This window comes from Gorilla gorilla, chromosome 8 (assembly GCF_029281585.2).
Source record: "Gorilla gorilla gorilla isolate KB3781 chromosome 8, NHGRI_mGorGor1-v2.1_pri, whole genome shotgun sequence".
Classification (NCBI taxonomy): Eukaryota; Metazoa; Chordata; class Mammalia; order Primates; family Hominidae; genus Gorilla; species Gorilla gorilla.
In genome coordinates this window covers 114424371-114445036 of record NC_073232.2, presented here as the reverse complement: position 1 = coordinate 114445036, position 20666 = coordinate 114424371, and the positions used below count along the sequence as shown (strand labels likewise).

The following is a 20666-nucleotide window of genomic DNA, read 5'->3' as shown; positions in this document are numbered from 1 at the left end:
AAATTAGCCGGGCGTGGTGGCGCGCACCTGTAGTCTCAGCTACTCGGTAGGCTAAGGCAGGAGAATGGCGCAAACCCGGGAGGCGGAGCTTGTAGTGAGCCGAGATAGTGCCACTGCACTCCAGCCTGGGCGACAGAGCGAGACTCCACCTCAAAAAAAAAAAAAAAAAATTAAAAAAAATAAAAAAAAAAACCACACACGCATACACATTCACTCTTATGGACTGAATATTTGTGAAGTCTTCAAGTTCATATATTGACTCCCTAATCCCCAGGGTGGTATGTTGGAAGATGGGGCCTTTAATCACCACCTAATTAGGTTTAGATGAGGTCATGATGGTGCAGACCCAGGTGAGATCAGTGCCTTCATAAGAAGAGCCCGTTGCCCGGGCGCAGTGGCTCACGTCTGTAATCCCAACACTTCAGGAGGCCGAGGCGGGCGGATCACGAGGTCCGGAGTGTTTTTTGTTTTGTTTTGTTTTGTTTTGTTTTGTTTTTTTGAGACGGAGTCTTGCTCTGTCGCCCAGGCTGGAGTGCAGTGACGCGATCTCGGCTCACTGCAAGCTCCACCTCCCAGATTCACACCATTCTCCTGCCTCAGCCTCCCGAGTAGCTGGGACTACAGGCGCCCGCCCCCACGCCTGGCTAAGTTTTTGTATATTCCGTAGAGACGGGGTTTCACGTGTTAGCCAGAATGGTCTCAATCTCCTGACCTCGTGATCCACCTGCCTCGGCCTCCAGAAGTACTGGGATTACAAGCGTGAGCCACTGTGCCCGGCCTGAGGTCAGGAGTTTTAGACCAGCCTTGCCAACATGGGGAAACCCTGTCTCTACTAAAAGTACAAAAATTAGCTGGGCATGGTGGCACGTGCCTGTAATCCCAGCTACTTGGGAGGCTGAGGCAGGAGAATCACTTAAACCCAGGAGGTGGAGGTTGCAGTGAGCTGAGATCGTGCTACTGCACTCCAGCTTGGGCGACAGAGCAAGACTCTGTCTCAAAAAAATAAAAAAAAAGAGAGACCGAAGACCCAGGTGCAGTGGCACGTGTCCGTAGTCCCAGCTACTCAGGAGGTTGAAGTGGGAGGATCACTTTAGCCCAGGAGTTCGAGGCTGTAGTGTGCTGCGATCACACCTGTGAATAGCCACTGCACTATGGCCTGGACAACATAGCAAGACCCTGTCTCTAAAACAAACAAACACAAAAGAAAAAAGAGAAACACCAAAGAATTTGTTCACCCCATTCTGCCCCCATCATGTGAGGCCACAGCAAGATGGCCATCCGCAAGCCAGGAAGACAGCCCTCACCAGGAAGTGAATTGGTCGGCCCCTTGATGCTTCACTTTCCAGAGTCTAGAATGTAAGAGATCAATTTCTGTTGTTTAAGCCACCCAGTCTAGTATTTAGTTATCGCAGCCCAAGCTAAGACACTCACACCTTTAATGGCTTCCTAATGCCTTTTTTTTTTTTTTGAGACAGAGTTTCACTCTTGTTGCCCAGGCTGGAGTGCAATGGTGTAATCTCAGCTCACTGCAGCTTCCGCCTCCCGGGTTCAAGCAATTCTCCTACCTCAGCTTTCCGAGTAGCTGGGACTACAGGTGCCCACCACCACGCCCGGCTAGTTTTTTGTATTTTTAGTAGACACGGGGTTTTGCCATGTTGGCCAGACTGGTCTCAAACTCCTGGCCTCAGGGGATCTGCCCGCCTCAGCCTCCCAAAGTGCTGGGATTACAGGCATGAGCCATCAAGCCTGGCCCCTACTGCCTTATTAAAGACCGACATTTCAAACATGCCTTACAAAGCCTCTGCCTACTCTACCCCTGCCTACCTCTCTAGCTTCATGTTACACTGCTCTCTCTCCTCACTCTGCATTCCAGCTGCATAGACCTTTCAGTGTGGGGTCTCCATCATCCTCCCAAGGCACAAAAAGGTCTTTGCACGTGCTATTCCCTCTAACTGGAAAACTCACATATCTAGCACCCCCAACCCTCTAGCTTCCCCTAATTAACTCTTAACTTCAGGTTTTGGCTGAAACATCACTTCCTATTCTTAGATTTCTATTACTAGAGTGACCATATGTCCTGGCATGACTAGCATAGCCTCACTTTACACCTATTCATCTCAGACTAATTTCCCTCCCTCTTCCTCTCAAAAGCATCCCAGTTCAGACAATAAGTTACACGGTCATGCTGGGCACGGTGGCTCACGCCTGTAATCCCAGCACTTTGGGAGGCCGAGGCGGGCAGATCACGAGGTCAAGAGATCGAGACCATCCTGGCTAAAACGGTGAAATCCCATCTCTACGAAAAATACAAAAAATTAGCGTGGCGGGCGCCTGTACTCCCAGCTACTCGGGAGGCTGAGGCAGGAGAATGAAGTGAACCCGGGAGGCGGAGCTTGCAGTGAGCAGAGATCATGCCACTGCACTCCAGACTGGGCGACAGAGCCAGACTCCGTCTCAAAAAAAAAAAAAAAGTTACATGGTCATGCTATCCATGAGGAAGTCCCACCACCACATGGGTCAGCTGCCCCTATTACATGCTCTCATAGCTCTGTACAACCTGCCTTCACACACTGAAGTTTGTATTTACACATGTATTTGTGAGGATTAATATTTCTGTCCCTCACTAGTCGGACAAACTTTTTGTCTTTTTTGAGTAAACAAAACTTTTTTGAGTAAACTTTGATTGCTGGAACTGTGTTTTTTGTTCGTTCAGGATTGTATCTGCAACAGCTACCACACAGGATCACATGTCATGTACCTGGCACATGGAAGCCACTCATATTTTCTGAATGGATGAATTTTTGCTGAATGGATAAATTTCTGTTTGGCAGGCTAATTTCTTGAAATACTCTGTACTTCCTCTGCCACTTGGAAGTATCCACTTCCAAGGCGGAAGCCTGGCATTTGTTCTCCTCAATCCTGAGCTCCTTGAGATTATGCTGGGAGAGGAGGGAAGAGAGAGGAGAGAGGAGAAGGCATCAAAGCCTCTGAGCTCCCAGACCTAGGAAGAACATAGGCCCGCAATTTCCATCAGCAGTGGGATCTGCAGCCGGTCACCCTTGCAGGAGCCCGAAGGCCCTGCCAGGACCTGGGGGTAGGGTTGGGGTTCCACGGGGAACATTAATGTTCTACAAGCCATGTTGCCTGCCACTGGCTTTCAGGTATCAGGTAACCTCTCATAGATAACCAGTACAGACCAGAGACCAGAAAACCTCCCTTCTCGGCCGGGCGCGGTGCCTCACGCCTGTAATCCCAGCACTTTGGGAGACCGAGGCGGGCAGATCATGAGGTCAGGAGATGGAGAGCACGGTGAAACCCCGTCTCTACTAAAAAATACAAAAAAATTAGCTGGGCGCCGTAGCGGGCGCCTGTAGTCCCAGTTACTCGGGAGGCTGAGGCAGGAGAATGGCGTGAACCCAGGAGGCAGAGCTTGCAGTGAGCCGAGATGGCACCACTGCACTCCAGCCTGGGCGACAGAGCGAGACTCCGTCTCAAAACAAACAAACAAACAAACAAACAAACAAAAAACCCCTTCTCTAATTTCCAAAACTAAAGAGCCTCAGATGAGGGCCTGTGTCTTATTCATCTGTGTATCCAAAGGCTCACAGTAGGCTCTTCAAGTTTTTTTTTTCTTTTTTTGAGACGGAGTCTCGCTCTGTCGCCCAGGCTGGAGTGCAGTGGCGCTGTCTCGGCTCACTGCAAGCTCCGCCTCCCGGGCTCACGCCATTCTCCTGCCTCAGCCTCCCGAGTAGCTGGGACTATATAGGCGCCCGCCACGGCGCCCCGCTAATTTTTTGTATTTTTAGTAGAGACGGGGTTTCACTGTGTTAACCAGGTTGGTCTCGATCGGCTGACCTCGTGATCCGCCCGCCTCCGCCTCCCAAAGTGCTGGGATTACAGGCGTGAGCCACTGCGCCCGGCTCTTCAGGTTTGTTGAATAGCACTGGAGTAAGTAAGGAGTTAAGCTTCTATTTAAGTCCAGCCCAGCTCCCTAAACAGGGGGGCAAGATCGCCACCTACTGGCCCCATCGGTAACTGCAGACAGGCTCTGCAGGAGGGATTTGAGAACTTCGTGGTCCGGCAGAAATAGTGCTTTCACCGCAACCGGATTAGTGCCAGGAGTATTGTATTAGACTATCAAATCTCCTAACATACTCAGGTGGACAAAATAAAGTACTAATTCCTAACTTAGGTACAAAAGGCCATTGACATTGAACTCTCAGTGAAATTTCGCAGTATCTTGCCCCCATCTCCCGCACACCTCTGCTTGACCCATTCTAACAGCCCTCTTCTCCCACTGGAAAAGGCACTCTTCCTTACACAGTATGCACCTTTCTCGCTCCTGGCAAACTGCAGCTGTCTTCAGAATCCTAGGCCACCATCAGCCAAGTCTTTTCTTCTTCTTCTTTTTTTTTTTTTTTGAGAAAGAGTTTCACTTTGTTGCCCAGGCTGGAGTGCAGTGGCAGGATCTTGGCTCACTGCAACCTCCGCCTTCCGGTTTCAAGCGATTCTCCTGTCTCAGTCTCCCGAGTAGCTGGAATTACAGGCGCCTGCCACCACACCTGGCTAATTTTTTGTATTTTTAGCAGAGACGAGGTTTCACTATGTTGACCAGGCTGGTCTCGAACTCCTGACCTCGTGATCTGCCTGCCTCGGCCTCCCAAAGTGCTGGGATTACAGGCGTGAGCCACCACACCGGGCCAAGCCAAGTATTTTCTTGCTTGTACCCTTAGGGGTGCTACTCTGACCTTCAGTTTGGGACAGAACTCAGCTCAGTGCACAGAAACCATTCCCATGCCTGACTTCCCCCATTAGACACTGAGCTCTCTGGGAGTTCTATGACGAGTACATAGCAGGTTCACAAAGACTATTGAATACAGGTAGCTCCATGTTTGGACATACAGAGACCTGTGTTCTTGTCTCAATGGGCCACTAAGTTGCAATTTCATCAACCCTAAGTAAATCATTTGATACTCAGGGCTGTTTCCGTAGTGGTTTTCAACTAGGGGCAATTTTCCTTCCCAGGAAATATTTGGCAATGCCTGGAGCCGTTTTTGGTTGTCACAGCTAGGGGAAACTATTGGCATGCAGTGTTAGAGGCCAGGGACGCTGCCACACATCCTACAACACACAGGGCAGTCCTTAAAAGCAAAGACTTACCTGGCCCCACATGGAATGATCTACTCGATACCCACCTAACAGGGTTGCAGTAAGGCTACACTGGGCGAAGGGCAAGCCCCCAACAGGGCATTAGGAAGTCTCCTGCCTGTGTCCATGAAGCATGATGCAGAGGGGCATGAGCCATGTGTCTGGTTCACTGAATTTGCGGATTTCAGTGTCAGAGCCCGTCAGCAAGGGGTGGGAATTCCAGATTCTTCACAAAACTAAGAAGTTTCTAATAGGACCAATTCCACATATCCATTTTTGTATCAGGAATGAAGATGATAAACGTGAAACAACAAAAAACCATTGCAGGGAAATAATCATTAACATATGCTTGATGCCTTTGCCGAAATGGCATGTTGCACATCACAAGGAAACCAAAGAACATCATTTCCAAAGTTTTTTTGTTGAGCAAGAGGCAGTTATGGAGTGCTTATAATATGCCAGGGACTGTACTAAGTGCTTTAAATTCTCAGTCCTTACAACAAGCCTCTGAGAGAGTCAAGAATCTACAAATGAGTTGAGATAGTATTCTCTTTTTTTGAGACAGAGCCTTGCTCTGTCACCCAGCCTGGAGTGCAGTGGTGCGATCTCAGCTCACTGCAAGTAGCCAGGATGGTCTCGATCTCCTGACCTCGTGATCCACCTGCCTTGGACTCCCAAAGTGCTGGGATTACAGGCCCGGCCAGTATTCTCATTTTACATCAGAAGGTACACTCTGGGCTGGGCACAGTGGCTCACGCCTGTAATCCCAGCACTTTGGGAGGCTGAGGTGGGAGGATTGTTTGAGAGTAGCCTGGGCAACCCAGGGAGACCCTGTCTCTACAAAACAAAATTAAAAACAAAAACAAAAACAAAACAAACAAAAAAACAACTAGCCAAGCCTAGTGACTACTGTAGTCCCAGCTACTCAGGAGGCTGAGGTGGGAGGATCTCAGCTACTCGGGAGGCTGAGATCAGAGTATCTGCTTGAGCCCCAGAGGCTGAGGCTGCAGTGAGCGGTGATCGTAATCGCACCACTGCACTCCAGCCTGTGCAACAGAGCAAGACCCTGTCTCAAAAACAAACAAACAAACGCAGACTCAGGTTAACCTTCCTAATGAATACTGTTAGGCAATTTGCTAAACCGCCTCATTTGTGTAACACACTAGCTGCAAAATGTAGCAGACTCAGCTTTGCAAGGCCTAAGAGGAAATGAGTTCTGTCAGAAAAAAGCAAACAAGACTGAGAAGGGTTATACAATACAGAAGAAAAGTCATAGCTTTAAACAATAAACAGCAACCTCACAAATATCCTTTGAACCAGCCATCATTTTTAGGAATATTTCCTACATAAAAACACACAGATACTCAGTCTCATGTATAAGACTACCCAGTGTAACACTATTTGTAATAGCAAAATACTTAACCTAAACTTCTGCCCCTAAAGTACTAATTTAAATAACTTAAAACAGAGTACCATATAGCCATTAAAAATGAGCTGCTGTGTTCTGCTATGAAATGAGCTCTGAAAGTTGCAAAACATCGCACGTGACGAACTGCCCCATTTGTGCCAAGAAAAAAAGGAGGGGAGGATGCATATAGTAGCACATACCTAGAAACTGTCTGGAAGGAGACACAGAAGGAGGTTCCAGGAAACAGGGCTGAGATGAAAGTTTTCTTTTTTTTTTAATTTTTGAGACAGCGTCTCACTGTGTCGCCAGGCTGGAGTGCAGTGGCACGATCTCAGCTCACTGCAACCTCCACCTCCAGGGTTCAAGCAATTCTCCTGCCTCAGCCTCCCGAGTAGCTGGGATTACAGGCACGTGCCACCACGCCCAGCTAATTTTTGTATTTTTTAGTAGAGACGGGGTTTCACCATGTTGACCAGGCTGGTCTCGAACTACTGACCTCAGGTGATCCGTCTGCCTTGGCCTCCCAAAGTGCTGGGATTACATGCGTAAGCCACTGTACCTGGCCTGAAATTTTCATTTTATACTATTATTTTTAACAAGTATATTTGAAAATGGAAGCATGAAGGTGGGAAATACCAATTCACTTCTTTTCAAATACTCTTTAGATAAGCGGTTTTCAACTCTACCTGTTCATTAGAATCATCTGGGAGCTTTAAAAATACCCTAGTGCCTGGGCCTCACCAGAGAGCACCAGGGTCTGACTCAATAGATCTCAGGATGGGCCCCTGAGTATCCGTGTTTCTTTTTATTTTTTATATTATACTAGGGTAAGTTCTAGGGTACATGTGCACAACGTGCAGGTTTGTTACCTATGTATACATGTGCCATGTTGGTTTGCTGCACCCATTAGCTGTCATTTACATTAGGTATATCTATCTCCTAATGCTATCCCTTCCCTCCCCCCACCCCACATTAGGCCCTGGTGTGTGATGTTCCCCACCCTGTGTGCAAGTGTTCTCATTGTTCAATTCCCACCTATGAGTGAGAACATGCGGTGTTTGGTTTTCTGTCTTTGTGATAGTTTACTGAGAATGATGGTTTCCAGCTTCATCCATGTCCCTACAAAGGACACGAACTCATCCTTTTTTATGGCTGTAGTATTCCATGGGGTGTATGTGCCATATTTTCTTAATCCAGTCTATCATTGATGGACATTTGGGTTGGTTCCAAGTCTTTGCTATTGTGAATAGTGCCACAATAAACATACGTGTGCATGTGTCTTTATAGCAGCATGATTTATAATCCTTTGGGTATATACTCAGCAATCGGATTGCTGGGTCAAATGGTATTTCTAGTTCTAGATCCTTGAGGAATCGCCACACTGTCTACCACAATGGTTGAACTAGTTTACAGTCCCACCAACAGTATACAAGTGTTCCTATTTCTCCACATCCTCTCCAGCACCTGTTCTTTCCTGACTTTTTAATGATCGCCATTCTAACTGGTGTGAGATGGTATCTCATTGTGGTTTTGATTTTTGAGTATCCGTGTTTCTAAGTTCCTCAGATGATTCTAATTTTCAGCTGATGTCTTAGGAATCGCTGATTTAGACCAGGGATTGGCAAACTTCTTCTGTAAAGGGCCGCATCCTAAATATCTTAGGCTTTGTGGGCCATTGATAAGATCTGTCACATATTCTCTCTTTTTAAAAGACCTTTACAAATGTAAAAACCATTCTTAGCTCCTAGGTAATATAAAAACAAACCACGGGCTGGATTTGACCCATAGGCCACTTTGCCAACCCCCAATTTGGACTATGCATAGGCTAGAATATAGCCTGGAAAAGGCACCGTGAGACAAGCTGTGGCCAAGAAAACCCTGCAAGCTGCTGCCAAAAAGCCTCTGCAGTGAAATCACAGGTCTGGACCCCAGTCCTATAACTGGCACCAAAGTTGTTCTGGTTTGAGTAGGGGGTGGAAGGGGTTTAGACTCACAATAATAAAACTCCCAAGACACATTATAAACCAGCCAGTTTATTATTTTGTAGTAAGATGTAGAACTTTTACCATGCAGACTGAAATATCTGTGTCAGCATGAACAGTACATTTTCTTCCTAGAGGCAGTTACATGGAAAACCAGGTTATTATCAGGTTATTTAGCAAGTATGGAATCCAAACAAGAGGAGACTAATCTTAAGACCTATAACTCGTCCATGAAGGCTTGGGGCACACTTTTCTACCACCAGAATGCCTTAGCTTCCAGAAAGCTGTGGACTCTTCCCTCTCCGTCTTGGTCTGGCTGAGTACCGCTACTGCTCAGTCACTTCCTGCAGCCATACCGTCAGGCCAGCTTGGCCTAAAAGCTGTTATCTCTGGTCACTGATTTGTGTTGTTACAGCCACTGTTACTAACAGTTAAGGTTCTGAAGGGGGCATGTCAATTGCTCCCAGGTACCAACTAGGAGACACAATAATCTTATTAGTTTGTTCTCCCAAACCCACTCAAGTTTATCAGGTAATGTGCTCTATAAGGTTCTTTCCAACCCCATTAGCACATACATAGATTACCTATAATTTCACCTAATATAATCTACCTTCCTACTGAGGATTGAGGTTTTAACGTTTGTTTTTTTTCCCACTTTCTTGATCAGTGATTCTCAACCATGTAGGAATTAATGAAACCAATTCTGTATCACCACTGCAACCAAGACAGCAATACCAAGTGATATGTATTTTTCAAACTAATGTCATTTTGTTCTCTATACTGTAAAAAACGAGAAGATGCAGTCCTCAACTTAGTACTCAATACTAGGAAGGGTCAAGTTGTCAAAAAATGTCTTTCAACAGTAGAAAAGTTTGCTTTCAAATTAAAAAACAAAGCACATATTGCAAACATCGTGTAATGATAAAATTACAGAAAAAAATATATTCAGAATGACCCATGGCATTCACGCCACACCAGAATTTTGCCTGTAACAAAACAGTGAATTTTATCCCAAAAAGTAGGTTAGGTCCATGCTGGCTAAAAACTTCAGTCCCAGACCCAATAAATGAGGATGAAATACATAGTGCATGCTTAACAGACATTGCATATACATCAACAATTCTTTAATGCCCCTCTCTAGGGTTTTGAGGGAAGGAGGGATGAAATGTGGACATGTGCACTCACAAAGGCAGAATTTTCTTCCTATTATAAAAAGTCACACGTGACTCTTTACTATGTTTTGGGCAATAGCCAAGAATTTATCTGTGGGAATCCACCTTTGAAAATCACAACAAAAATCAATAGTAAGTGATTTAATATAAAATATACAAATTTCTCAGTATGAGGACTTTCACAGAAAAGGAAGGAGACAACAATGAAAATGAATTTTCTTAAAAAATAACATTCCCTTATTTTGTCCCTGCTACTCAACACTCAAAAACAAGTCTGTACAAAACTAGGAACACAGAAAGGGACCAGAGAGGATGTTACACTGTAAAGTCTTAGGACCTACTCTAAACTTCTGTCCTCATCAAGACCCTCACCTAGAGACGTGAGGGTTCCCAGGTCCACTGGAGAAAGTAAGTAGTCTCCGATCATCACCCTTGCTTCACCAAAGATGGCCTCAGGTCACTCGCTGTCAAACTTAATAGAATTGACCTGGACAGAGATTGAGCCTCCCCGGTAGCTGCCCCGCTTCTTCTTGGTTTTCTCATGCCGGAAGGACTTGCCTTTGGTGAACTTCAAAACCTGATTGGCTCGCTCTCCCCAGTCTCCGGCTGCACCTCGCTGGTAAGTAGAGAGAGAGATTAACACAGAGGAGGACCATGCTGGGGCCCTGTCACTTTATTCTTTCTACTCCCTGCTCAAGGAAACCTGAACCCAGAGAAGATTCCCACCAACCTGAACCAAGAACTGTCCTCTCTGACACTACCCATCCTCCCTCCCAAGAATGGCACAGATCTCTCCTCACCTTGGCATCAAAGGAGTTGTCTGCAACTCGTGAATCCACCTCAATTTCCTCCTCCCTGACCCTTCGGAATGGGGATGATGCCCTTTTTTCTCCCTACAGAAGAATGAAGTAGGAAATTAAAGACAGAGTGGTCATGTAACAGTTCTCCTGAGTGATACACATGGGCACATGTACCAGGTCACGCCAGGCAGAGCTGTCAAGATGATCCTAGATTTTTCTACTTTTAAAGAGCTGGCTCCTGAGAAGAAAGTGAGACAACTTACTTTCTTCCTTTTTGGAAATGTGTTAGGGGTCTGAAGCTTTATCTTCTTGGCCTGAGGAGTCTCTGCCTCCTTGGCAGCCTCATTCTGCTTCCGCTTCTTTAATGAACCTACAAAACAAAAAGCCAGACTCAGGCCGAGTGCAGTGGCTCACAACTGTAAACCCAGCATTTTGGGAGTCCAAGGTAGGAGGATCGCTTGAGCCCAGGAAATTCAGATCAGCCTGGGCAATATAGTGAGATTCTGTCTCTATAAAAAGTTAAAAAAGTGAGCCAGACATGGTGGTGCATGCTTGTAGTCCCGGCTACTCAGGAGGCTGGGGTGGAAAGATCACCTGAGTCCATGAGGTTAAGGCTGCACAAGCCGTGATCATGCCACTGCACCCCGGTCTGGGTGATACAGTGAGACTCTAATAAAAAAAAAAAAAAAAAAGGTAACCAGTTTCCTGTTCTTCCTCCCAGTTTCCACAACTGGAAGCCCAGTGGTGGGCCTCCTCTCACTACCCTACTCTCAAAGAGTATATCCCATCCTGATGCGGGGGGACAAAACCCAGAGGGCATGTTCATTGGGTACAGACCTGATTTGGAAACTACCACTGCCGCCTTTTTCTTTTCTTCTTCCTCCTCCTCACTGTTCTTAGCTGCTTTTCCATTCTGGGCAGTCAGTGCAGAGGTGCCATTGGCCTTGGGGGCTTGTGGTCTTAGAGAGCCCTTGCCCTTGGGCTTCTCTTCCTCTTCCTCACTGGAATCATCAGAGGAAGAACTGCTGCTGCTCTCAGCCTTTCCTTTCTTTGCAGAGGCTGGCTTGGAAGGGGCTGCACCTCCTGCTACCTTCTGTGGCTTCTTCTTAACTGCAGACTTAGATGTCTTCTCTTCCTCCTCCTCACTGCTGGAGCTGTCTGAATCAGAGCTGCTGTCCCTACTACCCTGAGGAGCCTGCTTGGCAGGCAGAGGTGGAGCTGCTTTGGCAGTCGCCTTGGGCTTAGTGGTGGCCACCATCTTCTTTGTCTTCTCCTCCTCACTGGAGCTGCTCTCTTCCTCACTGGAGCTGCTGTCAGCCTTTCTCGTCAGAAGCTTCTGGCCACCGCCCACAGGTTGCTTGGGGGCTGCAGCTGGCTTCACTGCAGGTGACTTGGTGGTGACAGCTGGCTTATTTGAAGAATTCTTGGTGGTACCAGCTGGCTTAGAAGGAGCTTCATCATCCTCAGAGCTGTCAGAGTCTAGACACAGAAGGGATGGAATCAACAGCTCCCCAAATTGGATTCAGGGGAGCCCTTAGCAGCTGCCTGAGAGCATCTCACTGAACTGAGGGCCTCCATATGCCTTACCTGAGCTATCTGAAGAGCTCTCTGCTGCTTTCTTTGCTGGAGGTGGTTTAGTGGTTGCTTTAGAGACTACTGCCTTAGTTGGGGGTTTCTTCTCTTCTTCAGAACTTGAATCTGAGGAGAACCTGTAGCATTATGCTGGGTCCAGAGTCCCAACCCAACCAGGACAGCAATAAAAAGAATGCAAAGACACGCACAGAGCCTTAGCTCTGTCTTGCTTTAAGCAAAAAGCAACTGAAGGATGGAAGGCTTTCTCTCTCCCTTATTCCTCATCCCCTCCTCCAGACCCACGCTGAGGGGAGGCTGCATCCCTCTGACTCACCAGACTCATCACTGCTGTCTTCACTGCTTTCCACAGGCTGCTGCTTCTCCACAGCCTTCTTGGGAGGCTGGGTTCCCAGAGACTTCTTTGGTGGGGGAGCAGAAGGCGGGGGGACTGAACTGTAGGGACCTGTTTAAAAAGGATAGTGTGATGGTTTTAGGATATGTCTACAACTTTTTTTGATACTACTTTCTTCTAGAAATGAAGCTTAATTCCCCTTCACTTGAGTCTGGGCCAGAACCAATGACTCAGTTCTAACAGAACATGGTGTCACCTCTGAGTCTAGGTTACACAAGGCACTGGAGATTTCTCCTTGCTTTCCCGGATCACTAGTGCTCGGAGAAGCTAGCTGTCATGTCATGAGGACGCTCAAGCACCTCTATGGAGAGGTCCATGTGGTTACTGCAGCTGGGCCCTGACCACAGTCACACAGCTTCGCTCCCCATGTCCAGTCACCTGGTTTATTTTTCATGGGTTTTTTTTGCTCTTCTTCCTCGTCACTGGAGGAATCCTCACTGCTGGAACTCTTCCGGGTAGGGGTGGCAGCTGCTTTCACTGGGGCCTTGGCCACAACTTGCTTTTTAGGTACAGTCTGCATTAGAAAGAAAATTGATTACCACAGGAAAACGCTGACCCAACCAATCCTGCCAGGGAATGAAGACACACACACATCACAGCCTGGTCACCTCTTCCCTGACAGAAGTTATGGCCCAGACCTTCTTGGGGGTGGCTGCTGCCTTCTCCTCCTCTGAGTCATCACTGCTACTGCTGCTGCTGCTGCTACTGCTGCTACTGGCTGCTTTACCATTGGCTACTTTAGGTGCTGCTCGAGCTGGAATACCCAAGAAAAAGAAAGAGTAAGGAGTATTAGGGCAAGTCAGGACCATGAAAAACCTCCTTCCTATGAGCAGAGAACTTAGGAGTCCACCAATTTCTTTTTTTTTTTTTTTTTTGGAGACGGAGTCTGGCTCCGGCTCTGTTGCACAGGCTAGTGTGCAGTGGTTCAGGCAACTCTCCCGCCTCAGCCTCTAGAGTAGCTGGGATTACAGGTGCCCACCACCATGCCCAGCTAATTTTTATATTTTTAGTAGACACAGGGTTTCGCCATGTTGGCCAGGCTGGTCTTGAACTCCTGACCTCAGGCAATCCGCCCGCCTCAGCCTCCCAAAGTGCTGGGATTATAGGTGTGAGCCACTGTGCCTGGCCAGGAGTCCACCAATTCTTTCAACTTTAGAGCAGCCATCGAGGAGAATGCCAGCCATGGTTTACCACATCAAAGGATACCTTTCCTATCCCATGGCAGGAATAAAACTGTCTTCTTAGAAAAGATGACATAAATAATCTCAATACGCCCTCTAAAATCTTTCACTTCAACCTCCATTCAGAGAAATAACCTAACCCTCATTTGTCTCATTTGTCTCATAGAATGAACATACAAGAGTAAAAATGGCAGTGAAAAGCACAACAAATAGATATTTAAGTGATTACAGTGGAATGGGATGTGTGAAAACATAAAATGTCTATGAAATGTCACAAAATACCAAATGGATACCATTTAAAAAAATACACATTTTTTCTTGCTGCAATAACTTTCTCTATTTACTAGCTCCTATGAAATCTTGTTATTTATTAGTAAAACCTTTAAAATTAAAAGACCAGTAATCAACACCTCCAGTTCAACAAACAGTACCATTTCACCCCTGTGCCAAATCAGCAATTTTAACTCCAGTCCCCAGAGCAATCTGGTCCCCAGCCCAGCCTCTTGGGAACAGAAACAGTACCTGGTTTGGGAGGGGCTTTAGTCTGAGCTTTAACTGCCACAGGTGTTATCTTTGGCTTCTGGTTCTTTGGTGGCTCATCCTCGGAGCTTGAGTCAGAATCAGAATCAGAGCTCTTGGCCTTCTTAGGAGGAGCTTTGGCTGCCTTGGCTTGGGGCTTAACTCCCTTCTGTTAGAAAAGACACAAGGAGAGAAATCAGCAAAAGCTCCCGGGTACCCAAAGGGCATCCTAGGTTCCTTTTATTTTTAGGGGCCTAATGGAGCAGTAAGAGCAAAAGAAAGCTAAGGACAGGATACGGAAAGGGCAAAAAACAACAAAGTTCAGCCACTTGATACACTGGCCCTGTTCCTGCCTTATCCTGCCAAAGCTCCCAAGAAAACACTCTCTCTTATTCTTAGAGCCCTGAATAGTGTCCCAGAAGAACCCAAACTCCTCAAGCAGAATGGGTTTAATTTCCTCTAGATTTGGAGCCTGACCTCAACCTCACACATCCCTTCTAGACCTCATACTTTTATCAGCTCCCTGAAAATACCCAGATTTTCTTCCTCATAATCACCTATTGTATTGCCGCCATCACCCATTGGTTACAAGCTAGAGGCCAAGATTTTAGGTTTCTTCCTTTCTAATCCTTAAACCCCTTTTTCTTCCCAAAGCTGCAAACCTGGACAGGCTGTTTCTTTTGGTCCTCCTCCTCATCATCATCACTGGACTCTTCACTGCTGCTGCTCTCTGATGCTTTGGCTGCAGCCTTCCCAGGAGGCAGACCGACTCGCCTGGCAGATACAGCTGAACAAATACACAGGTCCCAGTAAGAATCAGCCATGTGAAACAAGCAGGCTGTAAATTATTTTCCTGGCACCACCAAGCCCACCTGCTACTCTGCCTTACCAGCCTTCTTCGCTGGAGGCCCTTGAACTTCCTCCTCCTCCTCGCTGCTGTCCTCACTGTCACTGGATGAGGCCTTCTTCTTAGCTTTCTTAGCCACTGGTCCATTTGCCTGTAACTTTCGCTCTGGGACCTTGGCAGACCTGCTGAGGTAGATTGGACCAATTTCTAGGGGACTGGAATCTTCCCAAACCAAGAAACACAGCCCAGCCTATCTTGGGGGAGAAAATAGCCAAAATGGAACAGGAAAGGCTTACTTGAGCCAGAAGCTATAGATGTCTAAGAGGGAAGAGGCATTGGCATCCTGCTGTGTCTGTAGAAGAAAAAGAGCTGGGTAAGGAAATTATTTTATCCTGGTTATGCTTTCATTAAATGTGGCCTGTTACATACATAATTACTAAATTTGGTATAAATGTTACATTTTCATAAAACTTTTGCTACGTGCATAAATCAGGAGAAAAATATTCTATTTGTGGATTTCCCAATTTCTGATGTAAAAAACGGGCTACTCCTATGTTTGCGGCACCATCTAACCATCTAACCCCCTGCCTGCCAATCTATATTGATCAAAGTCCTAAAAAAAAAAAAAAAAAAAAAAAAAAAAAATCAGCCAGTCACGGTGGCTCATGCTTGTAATCCCAGCACTTTGGGAGGCCGAGGCAGGCAGATCAAGAGGTCAGGAGTTCAAGACCAGCCTGGCCAACATGGTGAAACCCCATCTCTACTAAAACAAAAATTAGCCCAGCATGATGGCAGACGTCTGTAATCCCAGCTACTTGGGAGGCTGAAGCAGGAGAATTGCTTGAACCTAGAAGGCTGAAGCAGGAGAATCACTTGAACCTAGGAGATCGCGCCACTGCACTCCAGCCTGAGCAACAAGAGCAAGACTCCATTTCAAAAAAAAAAAAAAAATCACTTTTGACTGGGCACAGTGGCTTATGCCTGTTATCTCATGTTATCTCAGCACTTTGGGAGGCTGAGACAGGAGGATCACTGGATGCCAGGAGTTCAAGACCAGCCTAAGCAACATAGCAAGACCCCCATCTCTACCCCTCTGCCAAAAAAAAAGGCTCTCTCTTTACTCTAGCAATGTACTATCTAAGAATGTAATCTTATCCATTACTTGAGGGTACAAACACTAATACAAGAAGGTTTTTCCTGCAATGTGGATTATAATACCAAATCATTAGAAATAAGCCTCCAGGCTGGATGCAGTGGCTCACGCCTATAATCCCAACACTCTGGGAGGCCAAGGCGGGCAGATCGCCTGAGGCCAGGAGTTCAAGACCAGCCTGGCCAACATGGAGAAACCCTGTCTCTTAGCCGGGTGTGGTGGCAGGCGCCTGTAATCCCAGGTACTCGGGAGGCTGGGGCAGAAGAATCGTTTGAACCCCAGAGGCGGAGGGTGCAGTAAGCTGAGATCGCTCCACTGCACTCCAGCCTGTGCGACAGACCAAGACTCTGTCTCGAAAAAAAAAAAAGAAATAAACAAGACTAGTAAGTACTGTATTGAATGTAAAGAACTGCATTTAAGGGCCAGGCACGGTGGCTCAGGTCTGCTGTAATCCCAGCACTTTGGGAGGTCGAAGTAGGCAGATCATGATGTCAGGAGTTTGAGACCAGCCTGGCCAACATGGTGAAACCCCGTTTCTACCAAAAACACAAAAAATTAACTGGGCATGGTGGTGCACACCTGTAATCCCAGCTACTCAGGAGGCTGAGGCAGGAGAATCGCTTTAACCCAGGAGGCTGAGGTTGCAGTAAGCCAGTATCACACCATTGTACTCCAGCCTGGGCAACAGAGTAAGTCTCAAAAAAAAAAAAAAAAATGCATTCAGGCCAGGCGCAGGTACACTAACACTTTGGCAGGCCAAGGCAGGAGGATCACTTAAGGACAGGAGTTCAAGACCAGCCTGGGCAAGACAGTGAGACCTCCATCTCTCTCTCTCTCTCTTTTTTTTTGAAATAGAATTTCGCTCTTGGTCGCCCAGGTTGGATTGCAATGGCACTGCGGTTGCTCGGCCTGTGGTGGCTAAACGCCTGCAATCCCAACACTTTGTGAGGCTGAGGAGGGTGGATCATCTGAGATCGGGAGTTCGAGACCTGCCTGACCAACATGGAGAAACCCCATCTCTACTAAAAATACAAAATTAGCTGGGCGTGGTGGCGCATGCCTGTAATAATCCCAGCTACTCAGGAGGCTAAGGCAGGAGAATTGCTTGAACCCGGGAGGTGGAGGTTGTGGTGAGCCGAGATTGCGCCATTGCACTCCAGCCTGGGCAACAAGAGCGAAACTCTGTCACAAAAAAAAAAAAAAAAAAAAAAAAAAAAATTAGCCAGGTGTGGTGGCAAATGTCTGTAGTCCTAGCTACTCCAGTGACTGAGGCAGGAGGATTGCCTGAACCCAGGAGTTCGATGCTACAGTGAAGTATGATTGTATCACTGTACTCCAGCCTGGGCGACAGAGTGAGACCCTCTAAAACAAACAAACAAACACAAAACGATACACAGAAGAGTACAGGATCAGGCCAGGTGCAGTGGCTCACGGGCCTGTAATCCCAACACTTTGGGAGGCTGAGGTGGGCGGATCACCTGATCAGGAATTTGAGACCAGCCTGGCTGGTATGGTGAAACCCCATCTCTACTAAAGATACAAACATTAGCTGGGTGTGGAGGCGGGCGCCTGTAATCCCAGCTATTTGGGAGGCTGAGGCATGAGGCTGAGGCACAAGAATTGCTTGAACCTGGGAGGCAAAGGTTGCAGTGAGCTGAGATTGCACCACTGCACTTCCGCCTGGGCAACAGTGAGACTCTGTGGTCCAAAAAAGACTAAATGATCAGAGTCAGTACAGATGGGAACTCACCTTTGGACAAATTACCTAATCTCCCTGAGATTATTTTCTTTTCTATAAAATGGAAATAATACTACACATCTCATTAAGTTATTGAGAGGATAAGACATAATGCATGTTGGCCGGGTGCGGTGGCTCACACCTGTAATCCCAGCACTTTGGGAAGCCGAGGCAGTAGATTCTTGAGGTCAGGAGTTCAAGAGCAGCCTGGCCAACATGGTGAAACCCCGTCTCTACTAAAAATACAAAAAAAAAAAAAAAAAAATTAGCCGGGCATGGTGGGGCACACCTGTAGTCCCAGCTACTTGGGAAGCTGAGGCAGGAGAATCACTTCAGCCCAGGAGGCAGAGGTTGCAGTGAGCTGAGATTGTGCCACTGCACTCCAGCCTGGGCGACAGAGCCAGACTCCGCCTCAAAAAAAAAAAACAAATAATTAAATGCATGTGAAGGGCTTAGCATCTGACCCTTAGTTAGCTCTTCACAAAGATTAGCTTTTCTCACATAAAACCATTTCAGAATCCTAATCCTGAGGCCGGGCACGGTGGCTCGCGCCTGTAATCCCAGCACTTTGAGAGGCTGAGGCAAGTGGATTTCTTGAGGTCAGGAGTTCAAGACCAGCCTGGCCAACATGGTGAAACCTCATCTCTACTAAAAATACAAAAATTAGCCGGGCGTGGTGGTGCGCGCCTGTAATTCCAGCTACTGGGGAGGCTGAGGCAGGATAATCACTTGAACTTGGGAGGCGGAGGTTACAATGAGCCGCGATCGCACCATTGCACTCCAGCCTGGGCAACAGAGACTCCGCCTCAAAAAAAAAAAAAAGAATCCTAATTCTGAAATGTCCAATTCCATCCAGTCCACTGTGAAAGCACTCTCTGCAGTCTCCTTAACAGTCAACTCTAAACAGTTTCATTAAGAAAGCAGTTAGATCACATGGCAGCCTGGCCCAGCTTAAGGAAGTTTTGAGGCTGATCTGATTCTTTGCTTTTGCAGCCTGATTCTGCTAAAAGTGCAAGCCATCCTTCCTAGTCATGCTATCATCCCTGCAGAAGACCCCCCCTCTCTCCTCTCTCAAAGTGTCTTCCCATGCAGGAATGTCCGTTGATGTAGATTACAAACCTTTCACATTCCTGGTTCTCTTACTCTTACATGTGTTTGGAGCATCCTAAATTGCCATAACTATGGTACAGCTTTCACTTTTACAAGATTCCTCTGTACCAGCACTGAGATTGCTACTCTTACACATCATCTTACTGAAACTCACAAAAATCCTATAAAGTGGATGATGACATCCCTGTAGAAAAACTCAGAAAGGTTAAATAAACTGCCCGGGTCACGTATCTAAAAAGTGGCAGAGCCTGGTCCCAAACCTAGGTTTGTTTGATTCAATTAGCCAAAGCTCCAAGCCCACTACTATGCCTACTTGGTAGGGCTGTTGATGACTCTCAATTCTCAGTGTAACTCAAAACAAAACTCTGCTTCTACTTTCATTCATTTTCTTCTTTACAAACGAAAATCCCAGACTTGATTCTAAAGCAATTTCACTTGCTTTTGAATCCCAGTAAATGTGACTGAGGCTAAGGTCAAATCACGGTTTGCCTCACCCAACGAAAAGCCCCCCAGAAGATGCCGAAGAACCAACGTCCTCAGTGGAACAAGACTCTACCTCCCCGCTGCACTCTGCCAGCCATGTGACTTGGGGCCACGAGGCTCCCACGCTGCCGCCGCTGCACAGCTCACAAGAAAAAAGCAACAAGACTCAGCGATATCTACTCAGACATGGAGGAAGGTAAGCGACCGAGGCCGCAGGCTTTCTCTGGTCACTGCCGAGGGGTCGGCGTAAAGGCCTTGCAGACACTGGACTGGCGGACCCCCAGACTTCCCCACCTGGAAACCTAAGCACGTCAGGGCCTGAAGCCTTGTGGTCATCTCAGCCCGGTCCCCGCCCCAAGCCCGGAACTCACAGCTCCTGTCGCTTTGGCGAACTTATTGGCCACCTCTGAGAGTTGGTTATCGCGCAGGAAGCCGAGCACGAGGGGATACAGGTCGCTGGGAACCACGCGGCGAATGCCGGCGTCCGCCATCCTCCAGACAATACGCGTCACTACCGTTGTCGACGCAGCACGACTCAGGAACCCAACAGGGGCAGTGGGCGGGCCTGTGTTACGTCATTGCGCCGCGCGGGCGCATAACGGAAAGGGTGGGGCTCCACAGGGCAGTCCCACCTTCACCTCAGAGGTAGGGTAGACCGGAAATCTATAAACTCCTTCCGGTCCCACGCGTATCGCCATCTTGGTTAAAGGCGGAGCCCACCGGCCGCCAGCTTGTGGAGGCGGAGCTCTGACGTCAGGGATCACGCCCTCGGCGTGGCGGGAAAACTCGGGACTTCCCGCGCTGTCTTTCTGGGGGAGGTACCTTTTCTCAGAGCAGCGGTTTCCCGCGCCCCTGCTGGGACTCGGATTCCAGAGTAATGAGTGGACAAGCGGGCTCGAACAGTTGTTCTACAAGATCTCCCAACCGCCCCCATGGCGTACTGGCACGGCCAATGGATTCTCGCCCTTCATCTTCACTGCCTCCAATACCCAGGGAGGCCCTTTCTGATACCATCCCAGCCTCCAGACTCCGGCCTCTGCTGCAGAAGATCCTTCAAGTTATCCGTCGTGAGGGTGGGAGGTGTTGATTTCCCAAGCTGCCCCTCCCATCTCCCTTATATTCCGCCTTAGGTCAGCTCCAT

At 47.5% G+C, this 20666-nt stretch overlaps 1 protein-coding gene across 4 annotated transcripts; it reads right to left on the bottom strand.

Annotated features, from left to right (window-relative positions):
• Positions 1 to 8569: 8569 nt before the first annotated feature.
• Positions 8570 to 20248, bottom strand: NOLC1 (nucleolar and coiled-body phosphoprotein 1). 4 transcript variants are annotated; one of them, XM_019034600.4, is made up of 13 exons: positions 19897 to 20248; positions 15338 to 15393; positions 15084 to 15223; positions 14857 to 14981; positions 14198 to 14363; positions 13133 to 13248; positions 12873 to 13008; positions 12417 to 12545; positions 12098 to 12208; positions 11348 to 11989; positions 10774 to 10880; positions 10511 to 10603; positions 8570 to 10326 (listed from the first exon to the last, which is right to left on the bottom strand). In XM_019034600.4, the coding sequence occupies exons 1-13, from the start codon at positions 20014 to 20016 to the stop codon at positions 10168 to 10170; spliced, it is 2100 nt and encodes a 699-aa protein (XP_018890145.2). In that variant the 5' UTR covers positions 20017 to 20248; the 3' UTR covers positions 8570 to 10167. The 4 variants fall into 4 exon arrangements, with proteins under 4 accessions (XP_018890145.2, XP_018890142.2, XP_018890144.2 ...); XM_019034597.4 differs by having other exon boundaries at positions 13103 to 13248; positions 15084 to 15226; positions 19897 to 20231; XM_019034599.4 differs by having other exon boundaries at positions 15084 to 15226; positions 19897 to 20231.
• Positions 20249 to 20666: the final 418 nt, after the last annotated feature.